Consider the following 16,555-nt stretch of genomic DNA (forward strand, 5'->3'; position numbering starts at 1 on the left):
TCCTCCATTAGAATTGCAGATAATGAAAATGTTATAAAGCAGAAACAACTTGGTACATTGCAGCACAAAACTCAGTTAATCGTCAGACAATTTTATGTAAATTTTGATGATGTAACCTATAATTTTTCCCAAGAGTTACACTTGAGAATTGCTCCAAAGTGAGACAGTATTTCAGCAAATACTGCAATACAAATGAGAGTCTACAAAAGCAGCATCTGTAGTCTGTAGCTGGAAACAGCCTTTTTTATCACTTCCTCAAACACTTTTACCTGCTGCACATTTTATATTTATATCTTAACAGATTCTTATTATTACAGTCCTGTAAAGTATAACTACTGTATGAATGAATGTCTTTGGATGTTGATCCACCATTTAAATAAAAAAATCTGCGTTCTACTCAGCTAATACTCTCATTAGCAAAACATTCGATGCACATCTCATTACAGGCATTATTTTGTTTCTGAGGATCCTCAAGGAGAGCTTTGGGACTAAAAAGCATGAAGTGTGACAAGCAATCCGCCAGAGTTTTGACGACACCCGTATCAGGACTCTGCACCCGAGCCTCCATCTTGTCTCGTCAAAGAGCTGGCTAGACGTCATGCTGCGACTTTAATACCCAGTTAATTACTCTCATCTTGACCTGCCGGTAAAATGAGCCCGGCTGCCATTGCCGCCCATGTTTCTGTTATCTGTGCAAAAATGCATTAGCGTGTGCCCCCTTTAATGGCTTTAATTAGTCGTAAATGGAGCTGATTCTCCTGTTAAGTGGATAAGGAGTCGATACTGTAATACAGTCCTAATATGCACAGCTCCAGCTCTATCGTAGAGAGAGGGTGGTGCACAGGAGGATAGTTTGCACTGCGATGGCAGAGGGCAGGCTGGATAGACCCATTCAGTAATAAAGGAGGTATCACATACTCCAGAACCCGTTCAGGCCGTACTCTCTCACTGTTCTGATATAAAAGGACATAATTTGAGTGCTGCTGTATTGACAAAAGAATCCTTATAGAGGGGCTGTTTCAATGTCAGTTACATAATGTTGAATAAGTTGGAGGAGGAGACGGAACATCAGCGGGGCCCATTGTCAGCAGAGGGTAGGGGACTTTATTATGACATCTCCCTGTCATTGTAGAGTAAACATATCCTTGAAATGAGAGGAAAGACAAAGTATATGGGTACAGCTAAATTGGAAAAAAGCGACAATTCAAGCCAGTTTTTGTAGTCTTTCAGGAGTGAAAGCTGTCTGAAATGATACTTCTAACACAAACACATCGATGTTATTTCAGCTTTAGTCGACAATGTGTGCCCAGTAAACACTTAGCCAATAAAAACTCTGCAGATTCAGTAAATGAGGCTGCTTTGAGCAAGAGAGACCCATAAAGTCTATGTCAGTAAACCATATCTTCTTTCATCCACTCATCTCCAATAAAGTTTCCAGTCTCCAGTCCCACCATTTGCTGAGTAATGCCTTGCCTGGCCGGTAGTGAGGTGCAATGCTTTCACACAGGAGGATGCTAATGGCTGTTTATGGTTTCTAATGCATGATGCTATAGCTTCTGAAATAACAGGTCTCTATTACGACACTGGGTGCAGATGGAATCCATTGACGGGAAAAACTGTTGCCACAAGTGACCTACTAGAATTACTGAAAGTGTACATCTTGACCTATTTAACCAAGCATTTTTAATGGGACAGTACTTCTATATGAAATCTGGCTGGGTAGAAAAGCTTACCAGCCCCAGCTAAAAAGTTACTACTTATTTGGTGGCTAGTACAACGACAACCTGTTATGATATAGACCGACCTCTACATGAAGAAAGAATAATAGATTAAGACCTGCGGATGTCAGTTGTAGTACAAAGCAAAATTTTGGCAAATCACACTTCAAAATATTTTAAATGTGCAACATTCAAATCATGTTTTAGCTGTCAGTATTTTCTACTTTCAGATGGCAAGGTGAGTTTTTTTTGTATAGCACATTTCAACAACAAAGCAATTCAAAGTACTCTAGATAAAGCATAGAGGCATTGAGACAAAGTGCAAAAGACACACATTGTGAAAGGAAACTTCAATACAATAACATGCTGAAACAATAGAAAATAAAAACAAGGTAACATAGACGGGTATAAAATTCCGGGAATAAAAGTTACAGTGCAGTGCAAGAAATTAATAAATTAACTGATTTAATGAAAAGCAGCGGCAAACATAAAAGTCTTCGGCCTTGATCTAAAAGAGCTGAGATTCTAAGTGGACCTGCATTTTTCTGGAAGATCGTTCCAGATATGTGGTGCATAAAAACTAAACGCTGCCTCTCCATGTTCAATTTTGACTCTGGGGGCAGAAAGCAGATGGTTCATAGCAAAGGAGAAGATCGGAAATTTATTTTGGCCCTAAACAATTCAGTACTTTGCAAAATAACTAGTATTTTGCCATTTGAAGCTGAGTGCTCACTTTAAACTGTCCTCCCCTGGCTCCAAAAATAATTATTATATTAGAAGACAAAATGGAGGAATAAAATCTTCCTGAATAGTGAATAGGTCTTAATAGTGAGGTCTTTGGATAATCCTACGTGACCGGAGCAACAGCAGCATTGTTTTGGGGAGGACACTGTTTTTCAGTTGCAGTTGTTTTCTTTTTTTTTCTTCTTTGAGCTCCAAAAATAAAATTCCATTTACTTCCATTGTATAAGGGTGGAGACAGAAATCTCAACAGCAGATATTTCAATCTTAAGACTGCATGGCCTCTCTGGAAAAGCATTATTGTATTCATTTTTTTTTTTGCATCCAGATATTTTCTGCTGTCTAACTTTTATCCTGATTTTCTATTTGATTAATTCATTCATTTACTTAAAGGGTAATTGAAGCACACAGTTTTTAGCTCATTAACTGCTTAACTTTATTAAGTGTGTGTTTATGTGTGATGCCTCCTTTTATTGTTATTCAGCTTTTTAAATGTATGCATTTGTTGCTATACTCTAATCTTTCTGTGATATCTGCTGGTTCATAGAATTACTACTGTAGACATATGGATGTTAGAGGGCTTTTTTTGATCTCTCTATATATTCTACTTACATATATTCATGTTGATTGCTCTGCCTGAGCAGTTCTGATGGAAGTATGGCTTCACGTTGTATGTGATATTTGCACATTAACATCAACTGATGAATAAGGTTGACAGATTGCTGTTGACAGTATGACACTTTGGTATCGATATTTGGAGCAAAAGTACTCCAACACTTTGATTTCTGTGTTTGCAGTAATCCAATAGTTGAATTCCTAGGTGTTAATCTTACAGCTGATAAGATTCTGTGGAGTTTCCAGCCCTAATTTCAGTTTCATGGTAGAGTAAGCAACAATAAACGAGGGGAAAACCAGGGGAGGCTCAGGTGTCTTTAAATTGGAGGGGAAGGTGTACCTATTTCGTGGCTGTTTCGCTGGAGTTAACTGTGGGAGATGGGAATGTAACATGTACTTCCCACCCCTCCTGGAAAAACGGTCCGCCTCTTAAACCTTGTGTGAGTCAGCAAGCAGCAGGGGGTTCTAGCAGCCGGTGTGTGTGTGTGTGTGTGTGTGTGTGTGTGTGTGTGTGTGCGCGCGTGTGCTTGCATGTCGAGCTCATCCCGCTGAAGTGTGTATGAGCTGAGAGGAAAAATGGAGGAAGAGTATTCTCTCTCTCTCCTGTCTCATATTTCTCTGTGGTATAATGTGCCACCTATTCATGCAATGCCTTTTAAAGGCATGGTGGGAATCGCCTCACAGTCAGGCACGAAACTCAATATGATAATGCCTTCCAAGGGAGCGATGGAGGGAGAGAAAACATAACCTGTCAATTACCGGCGGCAAAACCACTGAAAGATTTATTGAAAACCACCAGAAATTTCCACAAGACAAAGGAGCTAAAATATGCAATAGATCAAAACACAAGGCACCAGTTGTTTGACTTATTACAAACTCATGTTGGTAAAATGAACCCCCTCTGACTTAACGGTATCTAGTTTAATTAAATTACCTTTAAGGGTGCATATGGCGGCGGTATCTCCATCAATTACCTCTTGAAAGTTCTAGGTGGATATTTCAAAATTTCATAAATGAAATAAATCAAATTTCTTTGATTTATGCTCACAGAGAAAAAAAGCTGGATCTGTCAAAACTCATTATCCAAACAAGTGGAGCGGAGTCTGTCCTTTTGATGAGAGATGCAAAATGGGTAAATACAGCTTGGGAAAACAAAAAAAGCACAGATTACACCATACATCTGGGGGGCACTGCTCTAACAGCCAGCTACCTTCCAGTGGCAGCACAGTTTCACCCCCATGGATATCTGCCGGCTGAGGACCCAAGAAGTCACAGCGGGACCATCAAAATTGGTTTCAGATTATTTTGTTTCTCACACAGACATCATCAAGACCCCTCAGCATAATTTGTTTACAGCTTGGAGATGGAGTGTTGGCAGTGCTCATCTCCCTCACTGGAATAATTGCTGTGATGATAGGCTTTGCTGGGAACACGTACAGGCATGTGAAAACAAGCACCATTTCTGATTAGAGGTTTTGGAAACTGAGCCAAGCGACAGCGACATATCCCCAGTACAATCTTTTCGCTCATCAGATCAATTCTTCCTTTGTGCTCTCCGATCCTGAATGTCAAAGGGATTCCATGGGAAATTTTTTACACAGGTCTCCCGCCAGCTCTAATGCGTTGAGAGTTGTGTCGAAATGCTGCACTGCAGGATCTAAACGCTGCTGTTTTCAGATGGTGCACAGAGCCCTGATGTAATCATCCACAATGCTTTCAAATGAATTCATTTCCATTCTGAGACTGATAATGTATTAGAAAGAAAAAAAACATCTATATTTGCTTTTCCTAACACCCAGTGTATAACTTCCATGGAAAAAAAATCACCTGGGAGCTGAATGTGATGCAGTTTGTGATTCTAACTACAGGACTGGTTGGAATAAAGATAAAAAAAAAACAGGTAGCTATCATGATCACTGATTGTTGCCATATGGCTGAACAGACAAAGATGATCAAACAATGAAACTGCTACATTTTAACAGAAATGACCAGGAATAAGATGTCGAACCACCATTTATCGCGCAGTGGAACAGCAACTGCATTGCTTTGCACAAAAGATGAAGTCAAAAAGTGGGGAAAAAAGGCTAAAATAAAGGGGGAAAGCAGCCTTTTCACTAACTCACCATATTGTATGAAATAGTTCATGACCTCAGCTTTTGATGTCGGCTCACCCTTAGATGGTATTCTGGTTCATGGAACTTGAACCCATGGATGGCATTCGGTCCTGAAGTCCATGCAAACCTCATCAGTGGAGGAAAATCCATGTCCACACTGCTCTGCCAGTTACCAGATACACACTGAATCCCCCCTCCATCATCGCTCTATCTTCCCACCCCTCCCCACTGCTTCCCCTGAGCCCTGCAGATTACAGATATCATTATAATGGACGTCCTGGCAAGCTAGCTGCGGTCACATTTAATTTGCCGTGGCCTGATATCTACACAAGATAATCAGCATTTACACCTGAGAGTGAAGACCGAAAGATGAGCGACAGTGTGTATGTGAGTGAGACAGTAATAGAATTAGAAAGAGAAGAATGACCAACACAATGCGAGTGGAGTAACAAAAAGTAAAAGTGAAGGAAAGATTGTATAGAATTGGAAGGAATAAGCATTTGGCACACAATCCACAGGGACAAAAGGAGAGTACTGATGAAGCACACTTGTCAGATTTGCATTTTAATAAGAATGACCTACTTTGGGCCCCTGAGATGACTGAGAGGAAAACCTGATGCACGCAGACATTACATCTTAGCTGGGAAGGAGTTACCTTTTTCCTCGTACTGTATTTTGGTTTGCGGGGGCAGCTCCGTCCAATTACATGTCGATAAACAATAGTGTTGTTCTTTCAAAGTGGAGGAGGTTACAAGGCACTCTTATTGCAGCAGACGATCTTCATTGATTCCGCTTTTATACTTATGAATGTGTTTAAAAAGTCTAACTCTGCTCCTGCAGCAGTTGCAGGATTATGCATTTCCTGCCCAACAAATCCTTTTTCCTCTCATCTGCTGTTGAGGACACTGATTTGTGTATGAAAGAAAGAAAGAAAGCTGCCACGTAAAATTTGTGGAATTCTTGTATAAAACCACCAGAACAGGTATATATGTTTAGAACCTACGGAATGAGCTTTCACATCTATAACAGATCAATTTCCCCTGAGCCATGGAATGACGACCTATTTCCTTTGAAGGGCTCCCCATACATATTTCAGCTGTGAACTACCAACCAAGCTCACAGGGAGACATATTATTGTTGTGTGACTGTATGAAAGCACAATCTGTCACTAAACTTCTGAAAGGCTTTGTTCTACCTCAATTTCCAATGTCTGTCTATCTATCTATCCATCTATCCATCTATCTATCTATCTATCTATCTATCTATCTATCTATCTATCTATCTATCTCACTCACCGAGTATTTACGGTGTGCTGTGAAAAATATCCATCTTAAATGTCACTTTGACTCAAATTGTTTTCCAAAGCAAGCCCAGTACATCTTTCCTTCTTTAAAGTTATAATCTTTAAGCTTTTAATGGAATCAGCCTCCATTTTTGATACTATTTATGGTCATCATTTTTCTCCCACAGCCGTATGTATGTATTTACATGCAGTAATGGTCTCTCTGCATGGTAGTTTATTGGTAGTGGCAGAGTCCGCTATTACCATGCTGGGAGGTGAATTTCCTCATGCTTAGACAGGCATGAGAGAATCTCGGAAATCCTTGGAAGTATAGCATGCATGCAATTTTATCTAATTGATAACAGCCTCAACGTTCACCGTTTACTCTCTTTACACCATGTCAGAGCTGTATTGGGTCACATTAATGCAAATGGGACACGCTGCTGCAGCCAGAGTTTGTCACAGTGGTCAGTGAATCGTGCAAGAATCAAAAATGTGTCTACAAAACATGACAGTGGCTGTTTCGCGCATTTTTCGTCATCGTCATTTGTCATTTTCACATGGGACTGATGGAAGAAGAGGGAGCATCCGTCAGTGAGCTGTTGGATAAAGAGCTCCAGCTAAACATTATCTACTTCTCAGCAAAGCTAACCAACTATACGGTGCCACGTGTAAAATTTCTTGCACCGTGTGCAGCAGAATATCAGATTCCATTTGCAATTACTACTGACTGACTTCTCTTACCGGCAAGATTTTTCTGTTTGCATGTATTTCTCGCAAAATAGCATCTCAAATTGCGCTTTCTGTAGTATCAAACCACACCTGCTGTTACCATGGAAACAATGAGTATTAGCAAATCAATCAGATAAAGATTCTAAAGGAAATTTATAAAAAAAAATAAGCATCTACATCTTTGAACAAGACAGGGATTGAAAATGAGTCAAATAAACCACATTGGAAGACTTTTTTTATACCATACATTAGATCAACTACATTATGTATAGAAAAGCCATCTTTTCTGTCATTAGTGGGTTCCACCATCCCAAGGTGCTTTTTTCTTTCACCCCATGCTGTAGAACTACCCTTTGAAAGCTTGCCAAAATATACGGTTGCTCTGAATTCAGCACACTGTATTTGTCCTTCACATAAAAACACCCATATACGCAGCTATTTATGCAAATAGTCCAAGAGGCCTTCTGAAGTGGTCCTTTAGAACTTCGCCTTGAATGAAGATAAATAATGACAAGAAAAGGTTCCAGCAAAGCACACAGTAGAGAAAGGTGACCCCCTCGGCTTAAACGGCTCAACGGAGTGGTGCAAGGAATTGAGTACGATGCCGCATCAAAAACACCCGCTCCCATCTGTCAAGTCTGCAAACTAGTCATAACAACAGGCAGACTCACACAGGATGATCAGGAGGTTTGGTAGGGAGTTCATTTCGCGTCACTAACGCTAATGAGATCAACATGGCAAAAAATACCACAGAATATTTATGGAAAAAAAAACTCAGGCTCTTCCTCAGGATATCCTCCCTTTAAAATATTCATTTGAACATTTGAGAGTCCTGCTCATAAAAGTGCAGCAGCCAACGTGGACAGACTTTCAATCAGGTCGTATGTCAGCAAAATGTGCCTAATTATATCAAAATGTCCTCCATGGTTACTGATGCCAAGTATTAATGGACCTGCCTGTAGGCTATCATCAAGGTCTCTGCTGTATCTATGAGAACGTTTTTTTTTTTTTTAAGATAAGAGCCAACGGTTATTGTTACACATACTGTACACTGTATATCTGGGTGTGACAGATTGGACAGGAGACTCTATTTCTGATGTTTTTGTATTCATTTTTCCTCTCTTGGTTGGAATATGAGAATTTTTATGACCTTTGCTTATTATATCGTCAGTACCTGTCAATCTATGTGTGTTTTGCGGTTGATCGGTTATGCTAACCCTCCTCTTAACACCGTGATCAATGACATTGCTCTTGTACTCACATCTTGGATCAGCCAGCCTCTTTATCTATCTGAGTGGCACTGCAGCCTGTGAGAAGAGGAGTGGAGCAGGGTTGACTTATAGGGCTGACAACGGCTCCATTCACGCGTCTAATTTAAGAGCGGCTTCTGCTCTGTCTAATTAACAATTTACTAGGCCATCAGTCAGCCTCCCCATTGTGGTATAATCAGCGTCACCAACGTTCAGCCAGCTCGGTGCACACTTTTGCATCTGCAATGGGATTACAACAACCATGCAACTTTCATGGATACACGGACAGAAAAGTGGGCACAGTGTGTTCCAAGGACACAACGAGAACAACTTTGAAACCCCAGATTGAAAGATGACACTGTACAGTGGAATGAGATGGGCAACATGTTCGACAAATTAGCCAGCTCTGTTTGTGCATGCTAGGAGCTGCAGCCGTATAATGTTATTGCAAAAAGGAATCAACAGATGCATATTCCCTCCCCTCGGAGGGGGGGGGGGGGGGGGGGGGGGGGGGGGGGGGGGCATTCGTGTTGCTTGCTGGCTCAGCCGGTCGGCATGTATCACGACTCTGGTGTGAACGCAGCTCTGATGTGACTGCATATTGTGTGCAAATTTCTCTTGTCTTTTATTTAAGGGTCGGGCTTAAGAACATTGGAGGTTTTGATCTGCTCTGTCGTGCGTAGGCACCTTTAAGGGATTATGATACAGTGTCAGAGTGGATTTTTGTAAAAAAAGACACAAATAAATCCCCCAATAAAGACTCCACCCGCCTCACCACCCTAAAGTTGCATAACACTAATTCTTCTGCCCACCCTCCTCAAGACAAGAGCCAACTGTTATAGTTATGTTTTGTTTTTTCAATTTTATTTTAGTAGAAGAGTGAAGGGAGTGAGGGGTTAGCGTCTACACTGTGATTTTGTCCCTCCAAATATTCTGACAGTAAAATAATAACCCACAGAGAGGATTAAGGACTGGTAATCTGGGGGAATAGTGTTTTCCATTTCTACTGCTTTCTGCACATTTTCGCCCCTTAGCTTCTTCTGTATAAACAAATAGAATTTTACTCGTTTATCCACTTAGTTCCTCTGTCTTGCTGATTAGCAGTGAAAGGCTGGGAGGCTGGGATAACCTAGAGCGCATGGTTCCAAGGATATCTCAGGCCAGCATGCCTGTGTGTGTGTGTGTGTGTGTGTGTGTGTGTGTGTGTGTGTGTGTGTGTGTGTGTGTGTGTCTATCAGTGGGAATCTGTGTGTGTGCATGTACTGTATAAACAAATGCAGTTCTACTTGAAGGGCGCGGCCAATTAAAAGAGGCCCCTGAAGGAGCGCGCTCATCAGGATGCAGTGAACATAGCAGATCCACTTTCAGATAGCCTGCTGCAGTCTGTCACTGTAACTAAGGCATTAATAGTGCCAAGCCTATGTAGCACAAATATTGACATCTTCATTCTTTAAACATTGAGCAGTCGATAACAGATATGAATACAATGGCTCATGGGATCGCGTGTGTGAGGAATCAAAAATATTTCATGTATGAATCACATTTTAATGCAAAATCTTGTATCTTGTTGGTGTATAATGCAAATACAGTCCCAGTTGAGTTGGATATGAATAATCTAGCAATAGTAAGTTAAAAGGTGCCAAACACATTACAGTCTAATAGAATGTCCATAAATTGTGATATCTGGTATTTTATATTGCTGATGTAGAGCGCTACCACATGCGCTGTCATGCATCACATAAAACTTCTGTTACTGAGCCTACATGTAAAAAAAACTAGATCTTCTTATTTGAATTCAACCTAAACTCTACAGAGCATGTCATTATATCACCCAGTAGTGCATTACATTAAGAGAACAATTTGTAATTTTTTTTCAATTTTTTGAAAGTTTTAAATACCTTTATCACACTGTGATTGTTGCTATGGCTGAAGAGGTGAATAAGTAACTGGATGGGATTATTGACTTGAGAGAAACAAGGAGATTCTGTTGAGTTCGAACAAAAAATAAGATAAGAAAAAGACAAGTGGAACCAAGGCTGGACGTCTGCACTGGAGCCAATAACCCTTTCATTACCTTCTGTATTTACCCCCAGTGGCAACCCAGAAGACAGTATGGACGCACACAACTGAATTGCAAAGCCAAACCTTCTGTTTATCTTCCTCAGTGTGATTTGGCCTTGAGCTGTAGCCAAACCACATGATGCACTCAACAAGACTGTGTTGCCTCCTATTGACCCCCAAAACTTCATCACAAGGGGGCAATAACCAATCTGTGACCTTTATCGACCTCTATTGGCGAACAGGATGAATTGCAACAACATTAGCAGAACTTTAGATCTCCCCTTTTTGGAGCTGCTCAGATCTCTGGCACAGGTAAAGAGGCTTATTAGTCTTCATAGCTGAAGGGTCTTGCTCAGAGAACCATCCTCAATTGTTAAAGACTTGGAAAAAGTGAATAAATGAGACCGGGGAGGTTGGGAGTATCTTGAAATCCAGGTCGAAAAAACTAGAAATGAAAGCTAGAAATCTCAGCACCTGACAGAGAAATGAATTAGTCAGTTGTATTGATCAACAACGTCCAAAGCTACACATATATTATGGCCATTTTGCACTATGGGGAGTCAAATATTTCATATTTCCCCTTGAATACCTCAAGAGAAGAGTTGGGCTTTTATTGGCCTCATTGCTGACCTCAATCGGGGGGGGGGGGCTGATGATACTATAAAAAATTCCTCTTGGATGGAGTCAATGTTAAAGAAACACGCAGAGCTGCTAATTCTTTTTCTCTCACTTTGCTGCAGCATTCACGTGATTGAAATACTGACGTGATGAAAACACATGGTGGCAAGTCACACAAACAACAGGCACGATAAGTCGCATAACCGTATCAATTTCACATGTATTTTCTCTTCTCTTCTTCCTGGCTTTCTTTCACTTCACTTTCTCGTCCCTCCTCATACCCCCTCACCCCTCATACACTCATAGAACACTACAACCACACACACATTATTCTCTCCAGCCCTCCCCCTGTGCTCTCATATACACCCTTGCAAACACAATGATGGATCAATTTCACATTCCCTTTCAGGATGCTTAGGATGCTGTATCTCATTGTCAGTTTATGGCATCATGTTTGATCCCACCTAATACCACTATGCAAATTAGCTATTGTTATTCTCTCTTTTTTTTTTTGCATGCCATCTTTTTCTTTACAGCTTGATACGTTCTAAACAATTATCTCGTCCCCTCAGATGTTGCATCTTGTGGCCTATTTTTTAAAAATAGGGCAGAGTTTTTGGCAAGGCACCGCCAAAACAATAACAAAGTTAACTAACTGAAGAAATGCCCTCATTGTGTAGCGCTTTAAAACTCCTTAAGAGAAAGCTTTCAGTTCCACCATAATGGTTTTATCCATTCATTTGGGCTTTATTGGCTTTGCTTGGCAGTAGACAGGGAGCAACGGCACCCCCAAGCAACAGCTTTCCCACAGAGTCATTTGATCATATGCTGACTGGATGAAAAACATTGCAAATTAAAGTCCCTCCTCACTCTGACAACTTAAACACAAGACACGACAGGCCATATTTTCTCTGCAAAATCAGGAGCCTGAAAGATGGATACCAATTAAAATTGCTGCAGAGGGAAAAAAAAAAAATCAGACATAGGTATGTGTCAGGAACTTGGTGCTAAATCACACCAGCAGCTGGATGATGAAAACCTGCCTGAAGGGTCTGTGGAACCCAAAGCCATTCTGTGCCAATGAAGGCGTGTGCACTTGAATTTGCATCACCCTGTGACATATCAAAGAGAATGCACAAGTGGATGTGCCTCTTTGATTTTACTCGTTGTGAAATGCAAAGTTATACTGTAGGCCCACAATAATCTGCAGCTTTCTTGCCATAATCCTGCAGTTTTAGCCAAGTAATGAACAACGTGAGGAAGCGGGAGTGTGTACAGCATGTTGCATAAGCACTCTGCGTGTGTGAGTGTGTGAGTGTGTGTGTGTGTGTGTGTGTGTGTGCTGAGGCAGTGGGAGCAGGGGTGGGGCAGGGTGGAGATGAGGCTTTTCCACAAGCTCCTGATGGAACAAATTGGATGTTACATACATGCACTTATCTCATCGCGGCGCTGCTTATCAAGCATCACACGCCACATCAGTCTTCTTCTCTCTGCACTGCATTAAACATATTTACACAAAACCGGCGCGGGTACAATCGGGCATGACGGAACACACGCACTGACATGCCAGGTGCTTCCTCCCCCCCGCCCGCCTCTCCTCCCTCCACCTATCCGTGCACGCACACACGCACGCACGCACGGACGCGCGCACAAACAAACGCGCAGACAGCCTACGGCATGCTCCTGCCCAAAAACGCAATTCTTAGCCTTTTCCGGCGGGAATGTAAAAGCATTCCCATCCTCATTATCATGTCCAGTCGGTTAAAGCTACAAGGCCCAATTTCCTGTCTCTTTGGCGGCACCCTAAGTGGGACGATGCCACAAAAACACCAATTATAAGCCAAGGAGCTGGAGAGTAAAGCGGTGCTATTGGGCCGCCAAGCGGACCATCTGCAGACTTCATCAAAAGCTCAGCCTACAGTGTCCAGACGGTGCTGATCGGATGCCCGGGTTAAGTTGCGATATCATGCAGAGCATATTGACCGCCACAAACACTACATGGCCTCTCGCTCTCTCACGCGCGCTCCCCCCCCCCCCCCCCCCCCCCGCGCACAGACACACGCACACACAAAGAGAAGAAGAAGAAGAAGAAGAAGAAGAAGAAAGGGGCACGCACACAAATTTGCTCAGAATTATGACTCAATTAACAGCCAGTGAGTCAAGGTCATTTACAGCCGCAATATCCATAAGTGGTACTGATGCTGCTTGTTAGTCCGTCTGAAAATAAAATAAAGAGTTGTTACTGTGCAGATTAGAGGTGTTTTTACGCATGTATGTACCAGTTAAAGCAAAGCCCGGAGGAGCCAGCAGAGTAAACTCCAATTAGGACATCTGATTTATATTTGGTTGTGTCTGTTCTCCACAGAGCAGTGACACTACCCGATGTGGGTTTTATCATTGCGCAGTGACCCAGTGGGATCCTCATGTCTGCTTTATGTGAAAAACTTTACAAAGATGTCCTAATGTGTCTAATGTGTACTCACCATCGATAATAACGGTCTTCATGATTTAGATGGGAGTGAAACCCGGTGGCTGTATAAATCCAAGTCGAATGGATCCCAGCGTGTGCAGAGACAGAGAGGATATCCACTGTTTATTGCAATTTACGGGTGATTGCAAATCCAGTGCGCTGTGGGAGACGTTCAGCCTAAAGCACCCCTGCACCCTTCAAACTTTAGCCGTAGGTCTTCCCGAGTGGGGAGCCACGTCTCCGGCTGCACCCGAGCTCAGTCATTTGGACGGGAAATGGAAGAAAAAAAAAAAAAAAGTAGTCAGCAATAAACATCCAAACTGGGATCAGTAGACTCGACACACCAGTCGACACCTCCCCAAAATATAGGACGCGCAAACAGCTCAAAGTGTCTACGCGGAAGTGGAGAATCAGCGACACAGGCGAAAAATCAGTATTGGATCCATGGTTTTGAAATCGCAGCACACATCCAGTCCGATCACTTGCCCCGCTGTATATTTCCCAAGTACACGGAGAAAAAGTGTGGTGGATGCGCACGGATCTCGACCGCACTGGTGAGCGTCAGCGTGCGCTTACCGCGGGGAGGTGGAGAGGGAGGGCGGGGCGGCGAGGTGCGTTTGGCGGAAAGAAAGAGGAGGAGAGAGAGAATGAATGTTTTATGGAAATGTATCACGCTGCAAAAAAAAAAACATTCCTCTTAAATCTCAGAGCGAAGTTTTCATGTCGATCAAGGCAAAGCAAGAGATATTACATGTGTTTTCTGCCTGGTCTCAGTACAGTTGCTTCTAGAATGTCTGTGTACAAAACAATAATGTGCTGGATAAATCAGTTATTTCACGTAACTGATGCGGTTTGAAGATTTTTAAGAGTGAATCTGAGACTTAATGACTTATTCAGCGAGACATTTCTTGCAGCGCAGGGCTGCGCTCTAATGAATGTTTTATGTGCGAGGGGCGGTGGGTGGGTGGTTGGGTGGGTGGCTATGAAGGTGACGTGAGGCGAATCTATTTGGATCGGACACGGCCAGGCACGCACATGCATACGAAAACACCCCCAAAAAGACAGGCGAAGGGCCAGGCCTGCTGCTGGGACCCACTTCCTCCAGGGGACTGGACAATTTGGCTGCTCTCATGTTGTAGGCAGGGTTGTTAGAACCGACAGAAAAAAACCAAACAAAGATATCTGTTCTGCTTGGTTAACCGGACAGACAGAGACACATTTTAGAACCTCAGACACAAATGTTGTCCTGATTTTCTTTTTTTTTTTTTTTTTTTTCTTTTTTTACTAACTGGTAAAAAAGATTGAATTTGCCTGAGTTTATTTCCAATATAATTTCTTGTTCATACTTTGAAATTGTCAAGGAAATATTTTGTATTATTATTGTTATTATTATTATTATTTCTCAACTAAGGCAGGCATTTTTTCCTGTTTTTTTTCCGTATGGAAAATCAAAGTGGCTGCAGGCACAGCATGTCCTTGAAGAGAATTCGACATTAGACATTCCGTTTCCACGCATTTGATATGATAATGGTTGCTTTTACAAAGTGATTAGACTGTCGAGCAGCATAGATGCACTCTGGCAATGCTGATTTGACCGAAGACCAGTTTTACGGTCGCTCTCAGTCTGCAGCTATGCCTGGTTTCCTGAAAGCCAGGAGGACTGGATTCACAGCAGCGGGGCTATTATCTTTAGGTACCACACGCCCCCTACCGGCTCACATAAAAATAGATGTTCAGCACCATTGACAGAGATGCAGAGTCCTCGTGTGTGGAAGACGATTCCCTGCTCGCCCTACCAGACAGCAAGGAGTCATACTGTGTATGTGTTTGTAAGATCTGACAGATAAATGTATAAATACGCAGTGGAGATGATGTGGTGCATATTCATTATATTTCTTATAAGGGAATGTGGAATATTTCCATCTGCTGGCATGTATATTCATAATGAAATATGGGACACTTTCCAAATTGCACACTCAATCTTTCACTTAAAATAACAGCTTAGCTGTTCAATTGTGACACATACACAAAACAGCATGTGTGTATTATGGGATACGCTGGCACAGGATCAAATGCTTGGGTTGATTGCAATATAGTGTGTGGACTGAGAGAAAAAAGCAGATTACCATCAGGAGCAGGTGAATGGAAACCACAGCCAGGTGGGTGGTGTAGTCGAGTGAAATGGAGGTATGTGCAGCAGGCTAATCCCTAGCTTACAACTACCACCAATATTGAATCACACCATCAGAATATGTTAGTGAGCCACTCGCCTGGTATTTGCTCACAGTGGAGACCGGCAGGGCCAGATGGCCAGTAGAGACACAGTCCAAAGCCGCCTGAGCGACCCGCTGGGAACGAGGTCACCCTGCGAGAATAGGAAATGCTGTCACCTTTCACAGTTGTCTGTGTCTCTGCTGCTTTATCTGAATGCATCCGTGAGGGCAAACACATGTGTGTGCATTATCCTGTCATGCATTTGTGCGCTGTGTGTTTGTGTGCCCTGGAGTGTACTGCAACATGCAGAGAGGCTCTTCTCGTGCTGAATTTTTATAAGAGAAAACAATAACAATTATGAGCTGTTATCACCACTACTCACAAGGATTGGGGGACAGACAGAATACACATTAATTTCCTAAACCAACATTCATATATTTGCTGTAATCTACATAGAGAGTTTTAGCCTATACAAAATGGACTCTGAAGTGACCCAGTTATGCAGACATGTTTACGTACTTGCTGTGAAAGAACTTTTTGTTTTGGAGTGAGTAATTCGTAGCTTAAAACGAAAACACCATTAAAAAGACAAGAACGTAACTTGCATATAAAAAAGGATCTTAATTGAGTCAGTGTGTACAGTGTTGACATGATCATAAAAACTGGCCAGAACAAGACATTCCCAGAGTATAACCCTTCCTAAATATATCCCCAGCTAGAAAAACATCAATTTGGAAAAA

General features: G+C 42.0%; 1 protein-coding gene across 1 annotated transcript in view; it reads right to left on the reverse strand.

The window, feature by feature from the left end:
- rtn4r (reticulon 4 receptor) overlaps positions 1-13,783 on the reverse strand; it is a 40,895-nt gene extending 27,112 nt beyond the window's left edge. Inside the window, exon 1 of the mRNA XM_070834049.1 lies at positions 13,615-13,783. Coding sequence (XP_070690150.1) covers positions 13,615-13,636 — 22 coding nt within the window. The 5' untranslated portion in view covers positions 13,637-13,783. The remainder of the gene's footprint in view (positions 1-13,614) is intronic.
- Between the last annotated feature and the right edge of the window lie 2,772 nt (positions 13,784-16,555).

Source organism: Pempheris klunzingeri, chromosome 7, assembly GCF_042242105.1.
Source record: "Pempheris klunzingeri isolate RE-2024b chromosome 7, fPemKlu1.hap1, whole genome shotgun sequence".
Taxonomy (NCBI): domain Eukaryota; kingdom Metazoa; phylum Chordata; class Actinopteri; order Acropomatiformes; family Pempheridae; genus Pempheris; species Pempheris klunzingeri.